Raw genomic sequence first — 19223 nt, forward strand, 5'->3', positions numbered from 1 at the left:
CCTACACACTAACTTGAATAGTTGGTTTGTTGCCACATTTCCCAATGATGTTTGAAATTCTTATGGAATGGTATCTATCCCTTCTGCCTTATTTGATCTTAAGTCCTCCAAAGCTCTCTTAAATTCTGATTCTAATACTGGATCACCATCTCTTCTAAATAGGCTCCTGTTTCTTCTTCTATCATATCAAGTTGTTGTTGTTGTTGTTGTTGTCTTCAGTCCTGAGACTGGTTTGATGCAGCTCTCCATGCTACTCTATCCTGTGCAGGCTTCTTCATCTCCCAGTACTTACTGCAACCTACATCCTTGTGAATCTGCTTAGTATATTCATCTCCTGGTCTCCCTCTACGATTTTTACCCTCCATGCTGCCCTCCAATACTAAACTGGTGATCCCTTGATGCCTCAGAACATGTCCTACCAACCGATCCCTTCTTCTAGTCAAGTTGTGCCACAACCTTTCTTCTCCCCAATCCTATTCAATACTTCCTCATTAGTTATGTGATCTACCCATCAAATCTTCAGCATTCTTTTGTAGCTCCACATTTCGAAAGCTTTTGTTCTCTTCTTGTCCAAACTATTTATTGTCCGTGTTTCACTTCCATACATGGCTTTACAACAATAAAATAGACCATAATGGAAAATATTACTGACATACATGTGTAAAATGTGTGTTTTAAGTGTGAAGAGGCATACCTGTTCTGAAAACATGTCCTAATATAATGTAGCCATAGTGTCATCATCAAAGATGAATACAAAATCAGTTTGGCGTTGTTGCACACATTTTAAATGTGATATATGCTAGGCTGAAGGGTCGAAGGAATCATTTTGTTAACAGTGCTACTGTTCATAAGAAAATTCTCTACAGTAGCCACAAAATGGTTTTTGTCACTAGATGTCACTACTGTACACGTATTTGTTAATTATATGATTGTACGATATGGAAGAATTCAATAGGTAAAGTCTATAGCAGGCTTACCAGGTATGTAAGTCATTACTGTAATAAAACACACTAAATTAAAAATGCAACCAAAGTTAGTGTGTAATATTTCCTGAGGGGGAACTTAGGGATCAGTCCAGCACTTAACTAAAATGTGTGAAACATTGCCCAAACTGCTCCATCCTTAATGGCTATCACATAAAATTGGCATCGGTGTTTACTCAGAAAGAGAAATTTATTTTATCTATAAAACAAAGATTGTCATGCCTTGAGTGATCTCCAAAGCAGATGGTTCTGATTCAACATGAGATATGAAGAGAAAATTTTTGCATGTATCTTGGATGCGTTTCATATTCTGAAACCTCTCTCTCTCTCTCTCTCTCTCTCTCTCTCTCTCTCTCTCTCTCTCTCTCTCTCTCTCTCTGTGTGTGTGTGTGTGTGTGTGTGTGTGTGTGTGTGTGTGTGTGTGTGTGGTTTTTTTTTCCATGTATAATGCTTCTTGTTTTGGATAATTATGAACATCTAGCTCCTGCAGAATCAGTACTATAAACTTGTGACATTTCAAACGTTGTGTATGATACTGTTAAAGCAGGTTTTAATATCGACAAATGATTGATAAATAGCAAAAGTATGCAAGTATTTAACATATTGCTGTGTTCCAATACCATCGAGAAACAACTTGTATAAATGTTAATCAGCAGAGGGTGTAGAACAGATAACTGCACTAACCACACGTGATGTCATCCTCTGTCCAATAAATTAAGCTTGTTGTTTCACATTATACTTGCGAAAATAACTGACCCCAAAAAAGAAAAAAAGTTTAACTAGCAAATTATCAAGGAAGACTGGAATGACTTTAAGATTTTGAACTGGTTCCATTAAGTGAAACACAAGATTGAATTTAGAAAATGCAGAAAGTATTTGAATGTAATTATAATAAGAAAGCTTGAAACTGCAGTGAGACCTTATTCAATAACCATATTCGTGCTTGAGAGGCAAAGGTTAAAGTGCCAGTTATGAATGCAGATATTTTTTGCGTTCTTTTTGACGTACTCTGCTTGACATTTGAATGCAGCATTATTTACACTCGAGTAGATGGGATTCCAGTTAACTGGTTACAACAGTCGTGCCTTGGATATGTCTAAGTCTTACCTTTTTTTCCATGAAGCGAATCAGAGGAAATTTTGCATTCAATTGCATAAAAGTGCACATCATTTTATTAATTATGTAAAATATCCTTTGAGCAATTCTCTGTAAATAATGTGCACATTAAATGTGGTGCATGCTTTTAACTTTTTCAGATTAGCCAAATTGGAAGAATCCCTGAAAGATGACAGCCTTACAGAAGCTCAGAAACAGGAAAAGCGGCAACAGCATGCGCAGAAGGAGACCGAATTCTTACGATTGAAAAGATCGCGACTTGGTGTTGAAGACTTTGAACCTCTTAAAGTGATTGGTCGAGGTGCTTTTGGAGAGGTTCGACTTGTACAAAAGAAAGATACAGGACATGTGTATGCAATGAAAATACTAAGAAAGGCTGATATGTTAGAAAAGGAACAAGTAGCACATGTGCGCGCAGAGCGGGATGTGTTAGTTGAAGCAGATCATCAGTGGGTTGTGAAAATGTACTACAGCTTTCAAGATCCTATTAATCTGTACCTTATTATGGAGTTCCTTCCAGGAGGTTAGTTAAGTTAACTTACCTAAGTTGTTGTTGTTGTTGTTGTTGTTGTTGTTGTTGTTGTTGTTGTTTTTAAATAGAAACAAAGGCGACATTGATGAGTGTTCCAGAAACAATAAATTATTTGTGCTAGCAAATATCTGTAAGCGAACTGCAGCTCCTAACTAAATTGTAATGATAATATTTACATTTTTAAAGTATAAAAATACTATTATCATCTTCATCATTATGTGGTTATTATTATATAGGGTGAGTCAGGAGGAAAGGTACATGCTTGGAGGGGTGATAGTATTAGCGATTCTCAACAAAAAACTTCATGTGGATGTATGCCCTATTCCGAATGGTTTTCGAGATAGAACACATTAAACATCACTTTTGTACGTTTTTCTTGAATAATTCGAAAACTTCACCCTCCAGCAAAAACGTGTCGCAGTACAAAATCAAACTATAGCAAATTTCCTAAAAAAAAAGTCCTGTTCAATTTTTTTCTCTACAACTAATGATTTGTGTGGAGAGAGAGCGGGAATGTCGAAAAACTTTCTCGACGTGCATGTGCTGTAGTTTACATAGTTTTTGTAGGCCAATTTGAGGTATTTCCTGACTTGATAGACCACAAGTGTCCCACATGAAAACTGTTGGTCTCAACTTGCTCTACACCGCTGTGGCACATAGTAAACAGTGACAATGTTTGATAGTACAGAAAATAAATAACAGTGAATATTAAGTGTGGTCTATCTCGGAAACCATTCGGAGTAAGGCATAAGTCCATATGAAGCTTTTTATTCAGTATCACTAATACTATCACCCATCAAAGCATGTACCTTTCCTCCTGACTCAGCCTGTATATAAGTAGTGTAGTATTCTATAGTTTCTAGTACTGCAGTCATATTACACTTACCTAGTACTGTCAGGAGTGTATGTTACAATATTTCTGGGCTTTTATCTTTCAGTTTCCAAACAATGTTGCTGTTGACTAGCCATTCGTTACATGTGATGTTTGCCTTAAAACATTACTAATAGTGTACCACATGCTATTGTTTGTTCTTGTAAACATAATCACACGTATCAAAAAGAAGTTTGTCTTATGATGTAACTAGCCACAAGCTACTTGAGTGTGAATAACAGCATAGGAAATAAGTGGCAGCTGTGAAAGTGGATAGACTGTCAGTATTCATTATCTATGAAATACTAGATATTCATTTAGTGTACCAATAGATCTTGAAACTGAGAATCTGAAAAGCATTGTTAGTTTGAATATTTTAATTGAAAGTTATTGTCTGTGAAAACTTCACATAATGGCATATTGTGGCTGATGAGTGTGTGCCATTAAGATGGGGTGATTAAGGTTTGAAACCTACATTTTCCATACGGTGAATATCAGTAGTTCCAGATACTTCGTCATAATAGTAACACATCACTGTGAGTGCAGAGGATCAGTTGCTACCATTTCAGATGCATCTTAAGTTGGTAATATACAATTATGAAACAGACAATACGTCTAGTGAATATGAATGTTTAGAAGTCAGTCTGGAGCAAATGGCTGCATAACATGCATGAACTGATAGGCATCCAGCAATGTTGCAGTGTATTGTTTTGATGTCGAATAAGAGAAATAAGTTACACAGAACCGTAAACTTTTTTTTTTAACTCTCATTCGCTCTGTTAAGTTTTAAAGAATACCTTCCCATTAAATGTACACTAAGAGATGTCACTGAATCACACTTGCTGCTGTTAATATTTTTCTTTATATTCTTACAATAGGCATATTTTTCCTTAAATGGGTTTTCTCCACTATAATGTTGACAAATATTGGAAAAAATCTGTGCCTTCTGTAAGAACATGTATATGAGTAAAAGAAGAAGACGAATATGAATCTGTGATATCCTTTCAAGGACTGTTCTTTCTTGTGAACCCTGAGGTAAATGGACAGTATCAAGTCAGACTACTAATGTTTTGAATTGTGCTTATATGTGTATTAATGATAATATAAATATATTGACACGTTTGTTTGTGTGGCCGTCCTCTGCAGCAGGCATATAAATACTTGTTTTGTAAATAAAACTGCCTTTTCCTCCTGTTAGTTACTTCATTTATCCCATACGCGTTTCGCCTTCTCCTGCTCTAAGGCATCATTAGTGGGATCTATAATGATACAGTTTTGGTAGTTATAGATTATTAAACAGTTCACTTCATGATTTTTTTGTAAAAGAATTAATTATTAACCATTTGCTGATATGTGTTTCCTCACATCTGGTTTGGAGGTCGCACTACCATTTTTATCACTACCACACAATCACATATTCGTATTCTCGCCTTCCCCACACAGTTCACCAAGTTTCTCACTCTTTTTTGTGGTGGACTATTTTTCCTTTGTCACTCGATACTACTATTTCATCGTACACTACTTTTAACAGCGTAAATATTGTGACTCCATTATATGTTTCATCTTCTTTGGTATGTTTTCCTTAGAACAAGAGAAGGCGGAATGTGTGTGGGATAAATAAAGTAACTAGCAGCAGGAAAAGGCGGTTTTATTTACAAAACAAGTGTAAATGTATAGAGTTCAGGAGGTGGGAAGGAAGTTGAATTGTGGAATCTTCATGCTTCAACAAAAGAGGCAGGCATAAATGTGAGCACACACTTTGGAGGTATTGCGTTAGTCAAAATTTACATTTATCCAGAATTAATGGTAGTATTAATTGCAGTTATTTAATGTTTGATAACATACTGGTTACTTTAAACTCTACATGTGATTCATACTATAGACAGACACTGCTTCCAAATGTTACATGCATTTCAGATGTATAATGCAGAGACAAGCAAGTCCAAGTATAATCTGCATCAAGTTCATTTTAATCTTGTTGATTTTCTATCTTGCCAGTAGAGAAAATTCTTTATTCCAGGGTGTGTTTCAAATTCTTCAGTTCTGCTCTAATTACTGTAGTGTGAAACAGGCACTCATATTTTAGATACTAAAAATCATAGACCAGCTTTCTTGAGAGAGATCTTAATAAAGCAAAGCCACATGGCATTGTTTGCTAGAAAATACTAAAAGTTACTTCAGTTGTTTTCTGTAATGGGCCAAGTACTGGTGATGAAAATAGATTCAATCACCAGGAATTCTGTACAATTTGTACAGAAACCAGACGGCAGTTACAAGAGTTGAAGGGCATAAGGGCATGAAAGGGAAGCAGTGGTTGGGAAGGGAGTGAAACAGGGTTGTAGCCTATCCCTGATGTTATTCAATCTGTATATTGAGCAAGCAGTAATGGAAACAAATAATAATTTGGAGTAGGAATTAAAATTCATGGAGAAGAAATAAAAACTTTGAGGTTTGCAAATGACATTGTAATTCTGTCAAAGACAGCAAAAGATCTATAAGAGCATTTGAACAAAATGAACGGTGTCTTGAAAGGAGGATATAAGATGAACATCAACAAAAGCAAAATGATAATAATGGAATGTAGTCAAATTAAATCAGGCGATGCTGAGGAAAATTACGATTAGGAAATGAGACACTTAAAGTAGTAAATGAGTTTTGCTATTTGGGAAGCAAAATAACTGATGATTGTCGAAGTAGAGAGGATATAAAATGTTTCTGAAGAAGAGAAATTTGTTAACATTGAATATTGATTTAAGTATCAGCAAGTCCTTTCTGTAAATATTTGTATGGAGTGTAGCCATGTACGGAAGTGAAACATGGATGATAAATAGTTTAGACAAGAAGAAATAACTAAGGAGGAGGTACTGAATAGAATTGGGGAGAAGAGGAATTTGTGGCACAATTTGCGTAGAAGGGGGGATTGGTTGGTAGGACACGTTCTGAGGTGTCAAGGGATCACCAACTTAGTATTGGAGGACAGCATGGAAGATAAAAATTGTAGAGGGAGCCCAAGAGATAAATACACTAAGCAAATTCAGAAGGATGTATGTTGCAATATGTACTTTGAGATGAAGCAGCTTGAACAGGATAGAGTAGCATGGAGAGTTGCATCAAACCAGTCTCTGGACGGAAGACCACAACAACAACCCAAGGAATTGAACTGAATTCTTCTATTTGAGTGCCAGTACAGTAGCATTAGTGATGTTAGCTATGGTAGGCACATACATAGTAACAGATTACAAAGGCTATAAGTAACAGGTTTATACGGAGTACCTTTCAGGAAGTGTGACATACGTATTTGGTTTTGTATAAATTATTAAACACTCCAAAGATCCTTTATGTGTGTAATGCAAGTGATGAGTTATAAGAAAGATAATGAAATTGACGTTGTAGAAGTAATGTCAGAAGAGAATTATAAAACTGTTTGATAGATGAAAAAAAGAAATTCATCTCGGATTGGTTTCAGTAGATACACTACAAGCTGGAAGCAAGGGCGTACTCAAGTTCCTCAGTGGGCAGTCGAGAGCTGTGTGTTGGGAGTTATCAGGAGATACAGCAGCATGAACGAACATATCATGAAACTGACTGAAGGGGAAGGATGCAGTTATGATGGCAAGGAAGATGAAAGTGAGATAGGTGGCATATATTGCTTTCTGAATGGAAGAAAATATACAGATGGTGACCTGATGGAAGACAGTTGAATGGATATGTAGAGCTGAAGGAAGTAACTTGCCAATAGATCTTTATCCAGCAGTGAATGTAAAATAAATAGTAGTGGTGATTGACTAATTAAAGGGGTCTAACAACAAAGTCAGCTTGACACACAAAGCTGTGGGGAAGGTCACAGATAAAAATGCCACCTCTGTGTTTGGCAAAGAACTTTTTATGTTGTTCTTCTAACAAAGAAGATGTAATGCTCTGATGCCTATTCTTTGAATATGTTTGAGTCACGCATTGCATAGCCGTGATGTGTTAATGGAGACTGTTTCTAATTATGCTGTGAATTGGAGTGCATCCAATAATTAGAGCTAACACATCAACACCCATACACATGCGAAATTTGTTGATAATCTTGCCATTCACATGTTTGACAGCTGTATTTGTAATCATTGTTGTTGGATGTCTTGCACACTGTTCATTTGCCACATTCTCATGTCCATAATAGATCTCCTACAACCATTAGTGAACTTTCTGGTCACATATCAAATCAGGAACATACAATCAACAAGCAACACCATTTGGCCATATGCCATTCATAACGATGAGCTGCTCTGAGTTCCTCTTACAGCCATTTTCTGTAATGGATTTATTAGCCATCTTAGCGCAATCGAATACATAATGGTAGAAACTGCACAACTGATTCCTTTACATCTGCAATATGGATGCTGGAAATAATATGACCCTGCTAGTTGAGAGGAGAAATGGGGAGGAATTGAAACTTCATGGCAGACTCAGACTTTGTGTCTTTGCCTTTCAAGGGAAACTGGTAGAGCACTTGTCCTTGAAAGTCAAAAGTCCTGAGTTCAAGTTGTCCGGCACACAGTATTAATCTGCCAGGAAGTTTCATTTTGGCACAAGCTCCACTGCAGAGTGAAAATTTCATTCAGGAGGGGAATTGTCTACAGAGAACATTAGAAAAAGTATCAGTTAAAATGTTATTGAGTAATTAGTCAATAAGGGTGAATGCTCTTTGAAATTGCTTGAGGTTTTTTGAATAATTAATATTGCAGGTGACATGATGACACTTCTTATGAAGAAGGACACATTATCGGAGGAATGTACCCAGTTTTATATAGCTGAAACAGCTCTGGCAATTGATTCTATACATAAACTGGGATTTATACACAGGTATTCATGTTTTACAATTTACTATAACTTAACCACTGTTTGATTTTACTGTATTCTTACCTTTATTTTAAAATTATTTATGGATTCTCTCCCCCCCTCCTTGCCCTCTTCCTTTTCCACTGTTGTTTCCATCCCCAACACTGCTACATCATCAGCACATGTAGCCTTGTAACGGGGTTGTTATGTATGTATCTGGCTGAGTGCCCTGACAACAAAGGGATCACAATTCTGATGCATGAGCTGTTGCCTGCTCAGTTATGTCTGGGAGTGGTTGCTTGTCATTCCGGAGCATCGGAACTCATGCCAACGGGCACCATGCCAAAAAGTCCATGGGGAGAGCACCTGATCAGAGTGGGTGGTATCGCAGAGGATGCTTTGCATATGAAATCAATTAAGCTATTAAAAAAAGCTGGCCATTCTTTTACAGCTGTCTGTTTGATTGGTAATGGATCATTTAATCCTGCTATTTATGACCGTGCAACTTTCCCTTCTCTGGCTACACCCTGGGAGGAGATCCAGGTTCACCAACTTGGAGTGAAACACTTTCCCCTCTACCTGGTCTGCATTAGGACTGATGGGGACACGTTCACCTCCACCACCAAGCTGTTATTTTTTGTGGGCAATATGGAAGTTAAGGTTGTGAAGTGAAGTCTCTCAGTAAGATGTAGTTGGGTTTACTGTTGATCAAAACTTTTTCTACCACGCAGTCTGCAGCCCTTTATGTTCGTGAACATCTTGGTGTCATCCTGGTGTCAATACTCCTCACCAATCTGTCAGTTTGGTTCAGGGAGTCATTTCATCGTAGGAACCTCGTCCTTCAAATTGATGAGGAATTCTGGCCCAGTCTGGAACGCCGGGGCGTTCATTTCGTTTGGCATATTCAGAAAGTACAATGGCACTGCTACCGATGCCTTTTTTCTGGTATCTTAAGGAGATTCCATCACTATGTTACCTGTGTGACATGAAGCCGTACAACCTGCCCTGTCCGCAACTAGTGGTCTAGTGGCTAGCGTTGCTGCCTCTGGATCACTGGGTCCCGGGTTCGATTCCCGGCCGGGTTGAGAATTTTCTCTGCCCGGGGACTGGGAGTTTGTGTTGTCCTCATCATTTCATCCTCATCATCATTACTCGTGACAGTGGCTAGATTGCACTGTGTAAAAATTGGACTGCGTAAAAATTAGGACTTTGTATGGGCACTGATTACCACACAGTTGAGTGCCCGACAAACCTCAGATCATCACAAACCCATGAGCTGTTTTCAGTGCTTGTGTTTCAGGCACATGTCTTCTTGCTGTATGGCAGACCCATTGTGTGATGAATGTGGACACTCATTTCATGAGGGAAGCCTCTGTGTTCTGCTGCCCATGTGTGTTAATTGTCATGACTCCCACTTTCCACACTGCCTAGGTTGCACGGTGTATAAAAAGGAAAATAAGATTATGAGTCCCTTGATAATTTATCCTACACTGAGGCTTGTCAGAAATTCACTGACTTTACCCTGTGTCGATGGCATGTAACTCTGTCTCTGCTATGTCCTTTCCCCCTTCAGCCTTATCAGCACAGCTTTTAGGAGGGATGGTCTCCAATCAACCATCTGCTTTGATTGAAAACTGCAGTTTGGCAAGCCTTTCCTCAGCACTGCCATCTTGTCACAGTTTTCTTAATAAGACCTATGGCACAACTTGGTGCAATCACATTCTGCTTACACTTCATTAGTGGGGTCTTCAAGGCCCCCTACTGATTTTTTATTTTCCAGTTTCTGTCCCACCAGTTGTATGGAGTTAGCGATGGCATCGTTCTCAGCTGTCCGCAGACCCAGGAGAATGGCATTCCACAGGGATCCATATTAAGTGTCCTTCTTTTTCTCATTACTAGTAGTGCACTTCTGGCCTCCAGACTATTGGCTACCCCCAGCTCTGTATGTGGATGATTCCTGCACTTATGCTAGCTTCACTCGGTGGCCTCTGTGGAATTACAGCTCCAGGGTGCCATCTAGGATGCTTCTACTTGGTTACTCTTACAAGGTTTTCAGTTCTGCCCATTTAAGTTGGTGGTGCATTTCTCTCGCTGTGCTATGGTCCATCCTGATCTGGCGCTCTACCTCAATGCCCACTGCCTAACCATGCTCCCCCCAGTTCCTTTTTGAGAGTCGTCACCTTGACAACAAGCGTAATTGGTTGCCCCAAATCTGCCTTCTGAAGGGTGGCTCTTTTCGTAAACTCAATATCCTTCGCTTCCTTGCCCACACCTTTTGGTATGTGGATTATTTGACCCTTCTCAGCCTTTGTCGGGCATTAGTTCTGTCTCATCTGGACCTCGGTTATCAAGTTTGTGGATCAGGTGCTCCTACAATGATGCTCCTTTAGACCCACTAGACTATTATGGTATCTGTTTAGATGCCAATATCTTTCACATTAGCCCTGTCCGTATTCTTCTGGTCGATGTTGGGATCCCTCCTCTTTCAGTTCGGCAGCCCTGCTGCCTCGTTTCCTACGCCATCACATTTTGCGTCTTTGGGACATTGTCTGCGTTTGGGTGAGTTTACTAGTTCCTCTCGTCCTCCATCTCTGCCAGTTTCTTGGCCTTGGATTCAGATGGATCTCTTGAAGAGTCTGAAAGCCTCTAAAGCTCTAATGGTTTTTCGTTGTTTATTCTGCTCACTCTTATGAGAGTTTTAGAATGTCATTGTTTTTTACAATAATGGCTCTAAATGTGCTGATCACATGAGAGGTGCCTTCATGTCTTCTATTGGTATGGAATACCATCTATTGCCTGGCTGATGTCAGCTGTTTGCTGCGGAATTGATGGCAGTCCATTGGGCCATCTGCTGTATTAAACGGTCCTCCCTCTCCCAAGTTTTGTTATGTAGGGACTTGCCGAGTGGCCTTTGTACTGCCACTTCGTGTTTTTTCCCGCCACCCCTTGGTCTCTGCCAACCATGACCTTCTCTCTTATCCCGGCAATGCTGCTTGTTTGTTTCATTTCCTTTGGGCTCCCAGCCTCTAGGGTATCCCAAGTAATGAACTTGCTGATTGTTGTGGGCCAAGTTTTGGGGTTGGCTGCACCCCCCTTTCTAATGAACTTTGTGCAGTTGAGGAGACTTGCACCACCTAGTGTTGTTCCCTCAGCCTCTCCCAGTGGGAATCTACCATCCTCTGCTGTCTTTGTATAAGCCATACTAGGGTGACCCATGGTTTTTTACTCCAAAATGAACTATCAGTCCCTTTGAGTTTTGGGACACCCCTCATGGTGATCCATATTTTGTTGAACTGCCCATACCTTATGACCTTTTGTACTAAATAAGCGCTCCCACCTTCCTCATTCTGGTTGTTTGTGGAAGACCCTTGCATTGTTACATCTGTCCTCAGTTTTCTTCGAGAAAGTATTTTGTCCTCCCAGGTTTAAGTCCTTGAATCTTCCTTTGCAACTGGTGCCCCAAGGTTAGCACTGACATTGATGTTTGCATTGGTTATGGAGGCTTATGGCTTTGCCTTCGCACTGACTGTGTTCTCCCCCTCTTTTTCTCTACATTTTGTCTGGTCTTTCATGCCATTTTGTTTCCCCTTTTCCTGTATCTTCTTCACTTTTTGCTATCCTCATTGTCATGATCGTGGTATGGTGTGGTGAGCAGTGAGGGTTCTGGCAATGCTGCTGCCTCGACAAGTACAGCGTTTCTGCCCCCTCCCCTCTGCCCCCAACATTCCCACACCCTGTTCTTTACTCTTCCTGCTCCCAACATTCCTTTTAGTTCTTTATTGGCCAATTTATCCGTTCTCCTTAACTGGACTACACTGTTCGCATTGTTGCTCTCTTGGTTTCTGCCATCTCAGATCATGGGACTGATTACCTTGCTCTCTTGATCCCCTCCCCCAATCAACCAACTAACCATCTATTACTTCAAAAGTCTACAAGCCACAAAAGTCTACAAGCCACGCATATATGGGGACTTAATGAATTTATTCATACTTTTGTTTACAGTCTGCAGTGGGACACTGTGGAAACCTTGGAACATGGAATCTGCCTGATACCCTTCATCTATGGTTTACAGTAGATTGTGTGAGGAAAGGCAAGCCAAGCAGCGCTTTCTAAATCTGCCATGATTTATAGACAGAAGCACTTCTGTCTCAAGGAAATTTATTAGATTCGGACTGAGAATACCTTTGAGAATTCTGAAACAGACCGATGTTAACAATATTGGTCTGCAATTTTGTGGGTCTATTCTTTTAGTCGTCTTATGTAGAAGAGTCATGTGAGCTCTTTCCCAGCCACTTAAGATAAGTAAGGGGCCAGTGCAGTAGTGTGTTCTGTTTAAACTCTTGTTGGGATTCCATCTGGACCTCGTGACTTCATTTGTTTCCACCTTCTTCAGTTGCTTCTCTATACCAGGGATGCCTAGTGCTATGCCCTCCATGTGGGAGTCTGTAAGACTGTCAAACAGTGGTATGTTTGTGTAAGCCTCCTGCAAGATTAATTTCTTAAATGTGGAATTTAAAACTTTGGCTTTCCTTTTGCTGTCTTCTGTTGCCACACCAGACTGAACAAGAAGTTACTGTATAGAACCCTTTGACTCACTTAGTGATCTTACATGGGACCAGAATTTTATTTGGTTCTCAACCAGAGTGTTTGCTAAGGTATGACAGTGGAATTTTTTGTATTATTTGCGCATCAATCATAAAGACACACAAATTTCTACTAAGTTCCCTTGTCGTCATTTACACATTCCTTTTTGAACCAAGAGTGTAACAGTTCATCCTTCCTCAGAAATTTCAAATTTTGCTATTAAACCACAATGGGTCTTTTCCATTCCTTGGCACATACTTCTCCAGGGCACAATTTACAATCTATTTAAATTTCACCCATAATACTGGATCTAAATTATGTCCATTCATTTTCTAAGTGGGATGCTAACATCATCTTATTTGCTCTTTCTGGAAAAAATACTCTCCTAGCCTTCTTGATGGCTTTATTAATGTCAGTATCCGTTGTCACTATGATACCATGATCACTAGTCCCTGTATCCATACTGACACCATTGATAGGGTCAGTTCAGTTTGAAGCCACGAGGTCTAAAATATTTCCACAGCATGTGGGATGATGAAGTGGCTGCTTAAGACAGTTTTTGGGGTATATGTTCAAAAGTACTTCCAGACTGCCTGTCCATACCACCTACAATGACCCCATTGATGTCCCAGTCAACTTTTGGTAGGTTAAAGTCGCCTCTGACTTATTTTATGATCTGGGTATTTCTGTGCTATTAAGCATAGATTTTCTTTGAATGATTCTAAAACTGTCACAGCTGGTAAAAACATCCGATAATTTTCAGCTAGACCTCTTACATGCTCCCAGATAACTTCACAGTCGGGCGCAATGTTTACCCCGATAGATGTTTTTGTTGACTGAAATAGATACTCCCTGTTCCATAGTGGCTACTGTCTTTTTGATATTTGTTCCATGCCTTGCTAAATATTTGAGTTTGTCAGATCTTGGGTCAGAGAATAACAAATGAAAACTTTCTTGGAGGGTAGTAAGTTCAGGAACTTTGTTACAAGTACTTCGATGATTTACTGTTAAAATTCTGACAGTTTACTTTGTATCCAGTCTGATTACTCTCTCTGTGTACTCACTGCCAGGCATTAATCAGAGGACCTTAAGCGACTGGCGAGGCTAAAAAAATCTTCCCCCATGTGTACTCCCAAGTACTGTGATACCCAAGTAGCTGCTTGATTTGTGAAGTGAACCCCTGACGTTTAAAGAGAAGTCCTAAATTACTGCACCCCATAATACAAGCCCAGAAATCTGCTACCAAGACCATTACAGAATTAACAGAGACTGTGGTTGAGATCCCCCATTCACTCCAAACCAAAGAACCTTTATTAATTTGGGGAATGATGATGCAAGTTGTGAACTCTGCTTGCACACTGTGCTGCAGCTGCATGAGGCAAGTAGTCTTTACTTCTGCCAGACGCTTCTTTGAACTGAGGATGGCCATAGAATCCAAGAGAGAGACATCATTGGTGATGGTGTGAGCCGCAACTTGCAAATGACTGCACCATGCACATCCCATAGCCATAGGCTGGGTTCCTCCACATTTTGGATGAGTCCCCTGGCAGACCTACTGAGTTCACATTGGATTTCTTTGCAGCCCTGAACGCTATTTCACTAAAGGGCTCCATAAGTCACCTAACATTGGAGCTACTGATAAATAGCAGAAACCCCCCTCCCATAATATGTGACCTCTGCTTACCTTCCTACTTCATCCATGAGTAGACTCATTTATCAGATCAGGCAACAAAGTTTTTGTTATGTGTGTAATTTATATTGTCTGCTTATGCTTACATGCATTGTATTTCATTGTCTGAATGAAGCGAAATATTCATGTTAACCTGAAATTATTATTTCATTTATTTCTTCCTACAGGGACATAAAACCTGACAATCTCCTGCTGGATGCACGTGGGCATATAAAGCTCTCTGACTTTGGCCTGTGTACTGGACTCAAAAAATCTCATCGAACTGAGTTCTACAGGGACTTGAGTCAGGCAAAACCTTCTGATTTCAGTAAGTGAATAAAACAAAGCTTCATGGAGATTGTCTGTAACTGTCACCTAAAGGCTAATTTTGGAATCTTAAGTTGGTATACATTGCTGAGAAAACAGTTTTACTTGTTACTGAAGGAAAGACATTATCTGGTTCAAAGTAAGAAAATCCAAAGTGATGCACCTTTGGCTGTAGATAGATTCACTTTCACGACAACTGGCTATTTTAAGTACATGAGGAGTCTTTTTTTTTAGTAACAGGAATAGAAGGAATGTAGAAATAGCTGTCTGGCCAACAGCAATAAGCGAAACACTTCTTAGTTTTCTGAACACCTTAAGGAAAGGATGACTTAGTACTAACTTCAAAATTTGCTTGTATCAGTTGACTAGTCCACCAGTAACATTACACAAATGTGAAGCATTAATATTCAGAAACAAAGCTGAAGAAACACTGTTAATACTTGAGAGAAAATACCAAGGGAAATTTTTCAAACTGTGTACAATAAAAATAACTCAGAATGCATGATAAAAAAATTATGAAAGCTATATCAAGTGCTAAAGAAGAGAGGGTTTAGCTGGGCTGGTCGTACAGGGTGATTCAGCTGCCCCTACCCATGGGTTTTATGCAACTCACATCGCCTTCAAATACCTTGTGCAAGATTTTCATATTCTCTTGCTCGCTATGAGCAAACCATTAGTCCTACAGGAAAAAAATTGACAGTCCCGTTTTGTAGGAAATTTAATGTAGTGAAATTTTGTACAGGGATATATTTTCGCTAGAGACAATTGCTTTCAAATTCTTCTACAAAAACATACAAAAGTGCCCTTCAGTCACATTTTTCTTGAATAACTAAAAAACCATGGCCTCCAGTGAAAGCACATCCCACTACAAAATTTAACTACATTAAATGTCCTACAAAAAGGTCATGTTCAATCTTTTTTTTGTGTGAGACTAACAGCACTGATGTAGGAAGCAAGAGAATGTGAAAATCATGCACAGGGTATTTGAAAGCACTGCATGTTGCATAAAACCCATAGGTAGGGACAGCCAAACCATCCTGTATCATTCATTCAGTAGCAAAGTAACCACCATCCAACCATGATCCTCTCTCCCTCCCAATTAGCAACCTCGTGGTCACCTTCCTAGAATTCCTTACCTCCAACTTGGCTTCACCATCCTTCCCCAGGTCCCTTCCTAAGAATACCAACCTTTAGCATAAAAAAGGATAGCTGTACACAGCATCAGACAAAAGCTTAACACACTCTGAAAAACAGAACAATCTACATTGTTCATCTGTTGTTTTTGTAGTTTAGATAGAGGTTTTAATGAAACACAGTTAATACTAAGTTATATGGCAACTATAAATAAATAAATATATGTAAAAACAAAGATGATGTGACTTACCGAACGAAAGCGCTGGCAGGTCGATAGACACACAAACAAACACAAACACACACACAAAATTCAAGCTTTCGCAACAAACTGTTGCCTCATCAGGAAAGAGGGGAAGGAGAGGGAAAGACGAAAGGATGTGGGTTTTAAGGGAGAGGGTAAGGAGTCATTCCAGTCCCGGGAGCGGAAAGACTTACCTTAGGGGGAAAAAAGGACAGGTATACACTCGCACACACGCACACATCCATCCACACATATACAGACACAAGCAGACTTATTTAAAGACATATTTAAATATGTCTGCTTGTGTCTGTATATGTGTGGATGGATACGTGCGTGTGTGCGAGTGTATACCTGTCCTTTTTTCCCCCCTAAGGTAAGTCTTTCCGCTCACGGGATTGGAATGACTCCTTACCCTCTCCCTTAAAACCCACATCCTTTCGTATTTCCCTCTCCTTCCCCTCTTTCCTGATGAGGCAACAGTGTGTTGCGAAAGCTTGAATTTTGTGTGTGTGTTTGTGTTTGTTTGTTTGTGTGTCTATCGACCTGCCAGCGCTTTCGTTCGGTAAGTCACATCATCTTTGTTTTTACATATATTTTTCCCACGTGGAATGTTTCCCTCTATTATATAAATAAATAAATAAATTCATTTATTGCCATAAGTATAACTTACAGTTTCATACAATATAATTTAGTTGTCAGAAAATTTGTAGCCTTAAACTGAGAATGTTTGTTTTAGCATCAAGTCCGATGGACAGTAAGCGTAGAGCAGAGAGTTGGAAGAAAAATAGGAGAGCATTGGCTTATAGTACTGTCGGGACTCCAGATTATATTGCTCCTGAGGTTTTCCTGCAGACAGGCTATGGGCCAGCCTGTGATTGGTGGAGCCTGGGTGTTATTATGTATGAAATGTTAATTGGTAAGTCTGTGATGTTGTTTCCTTAGGAAATAAGTTGAAAATACTGCAAAAGAAAAGAGAGTTGTTTTTAATTAGGACTTCTTTATTTTTTTGTACATTTTTATTCTTTTCTGTAAACAATTTTTCCCTGTGTGTGCTTAATTTTTCATTGTTTTTGGATGCAAGATTATCAGCAAACCTAAAGCTATTTTCCCTTTCTTGAGGAATGAGCAATGTAATGTTACATCATATTTTGTGGTTACCATCATGTGTGAAAAGTGGTTATTTCTGCATTTGATTGTTGCTGACATTGAGTTTCTTGTTTCAGTGGACTTGAAATGTAAACATGACAGACGGTTTTAATGGAAGCCAGATATTAATTTTTATCTTTTTACTTTAAGGATACCCTCCATTCTGCAGTGAGAATCCACAAGAAACATATCGTAAGGTAATGAACTGGAGGGAGACACTAACATTTCCGCCAGAAGTACCGATCTCAGAAGAAGCTAAGGAAACCATAGTGAGATTTTGTTGTGAGGCCGAAAGGCGTCTTGGTTCTCAGCGTGGTATGGATGAATTGAAGCTTGTACCATTCTTCAAAGGAGTTGATTGGGATCATATAAGAGAACGGCCTGCAGCAATTCCAGTTGAAGTGAGGTCCATTGATGACACATCCAACTTTGATGATTTCCCTGATGTCAAGCTCGAAATCCGTAAGTGAAAAGATGATTAGATCAGTATACAGAGTCTTACTATAGGTACCAGTGATTACATGATCCATATTTTAATTAAAGGGCTCAGAAAGTCAGCTGAATTTGATTATTTCATGGGTAGTGGAGGGTTTACAATTTTGACTGGTCAAAATGAGTAAAGCAATGTTGCACCATCTGTTTATTTCTTTAAATTTGTCTGAACTATTATGAATGATTAGCCAAGTTTGAATTTTAATATGAAATATTTCTTTCGTGGCTGATACAGCCTTTGTTGTAGGACATACCTTAAAAAATACCCTCAGACATAACCATTACTGTAAAGATGAGGTTCATGATGACACTGTCACTTAGTACAGAAATAGTTTGTAACAATAATATAATATACATCATACTACCACAATAAAGCACCACTGAGCTATGAAATGTGTTGTAAGCTTTTATGTGTGATGCACGATGAGTTGAGACAATGGAGGTAAATGGTGATTACATTTCATTTGCATTTTGGGGACAAAACAACTTAAGTTCCAATTTTATGTAAGAATTTGGGATTTCTGGTTTATCTCTAAATCAATTAAGGTGAACACTGGGTTAGTTCCTTTGAAAAGAAGATGGCTGATTTCTTTCCACATCCTTGGTCAACGCAGTCTTGTTCTCTGATTGTCATTGATGATGGGGCTTTCAACTCTAAATCTTACCTTGTTTAAGCTGGGGAGAAAGTGAAGACAAGATTGGGGAAGGGTAAAGTTGTAAGAGTTTGCCTGAGTGTAGATGGAGAAGGTTAAATTGAGGAATGCAGAAGTAATGAAAGAATTACTTGGGAAAAATGTAAGTTAGGAAGAAAGAAGATAAATAAAACACACTTATGAAGCTACTGATGTGCTTGATGCCCTGTCTTCTTGCCTTACACAATATTCTTCAGTTACACACATTTACCATACTTCACAATCTGACTTTTTGTTCTTTTTTAATTTATGAAATCCTAAAGATTTTTTGAAATTTGACCGTTTCACACACATCATGTAAACTTCTGATGCCCTACTAATAAAAAATTTTCCGGTGCCTATTTATTTCAGTGTTGTTTCTTACACATTCATTTGAATTTATCTCTGTGCACACAAATTTTAACACCTTTATGTGGAACCACTATGTACTTTCCTAGTGGTTCTTCTACCAGTACCCACACAACTTCATTAAATTTAAGTAATTTCTTCTGAAGTCACCTCTCTTTTGCAAATGCCAGATTTTTTTCAGCTTCACCAACTGGATTGTGATGTCTGCCTTATATTCGTATCCTCTTAACGCCTTATATTCGTATCCTCTTAACTTACATTTCT

The 19223-nt window shown here is 38.9% G+C and overlaps 1 protein-coding gene across 1 annotated transcript in view; it reads left to right on the forward strand.

Annotated features, from left to right (window-relative positions):
• Positions 1 to 19223, forward strand: part of LOC126259254 (serine/threonine-protein kinase tricornered) — a 210208-nt gene that overhangs the window by 177341 nt on the left and 13644 nt on the right. The window contains exons 3-7 of the mRNA XM_049955886.1: positions 2240 to 2622; positions 8233 to 8350; positions 14768 to 14907; positions 17018 to 17197; positions 17578 to 17889. Of these exons, the coding sequence (XP_049811843.1) occupies positions 2240 to 2622; positions 8233 to 8350; positions 14768 to 14907; positions 17018 to 17197; positions 17578 to 17889 (1133 nt within the window). The remainder of the gene's footprint in view (positions 1 to 2239; positions 2623 to 8232; positions 8351 to 14767; positions 14908 to 17017; positions 17198 to 17577; positions 17890 to 19223) is intronic.

The sequence above is a fragment of the Schistocerca nitens genome, chromosome 5, assembly GCF_023898315.1.
Source record: "Schistocerca nitens isolate TAMUIC-IGC-003100 chromosome 5, iqSchNite1.1, whole genome shotgun sequence".
NCBI classification, from domain to species: domain Eukaryota; kingdom Metazoa; phylum Arthropoda; class Insecta; order Orthoptera; family Acrididae; genus Schistocerca; species Schistocerca nitens.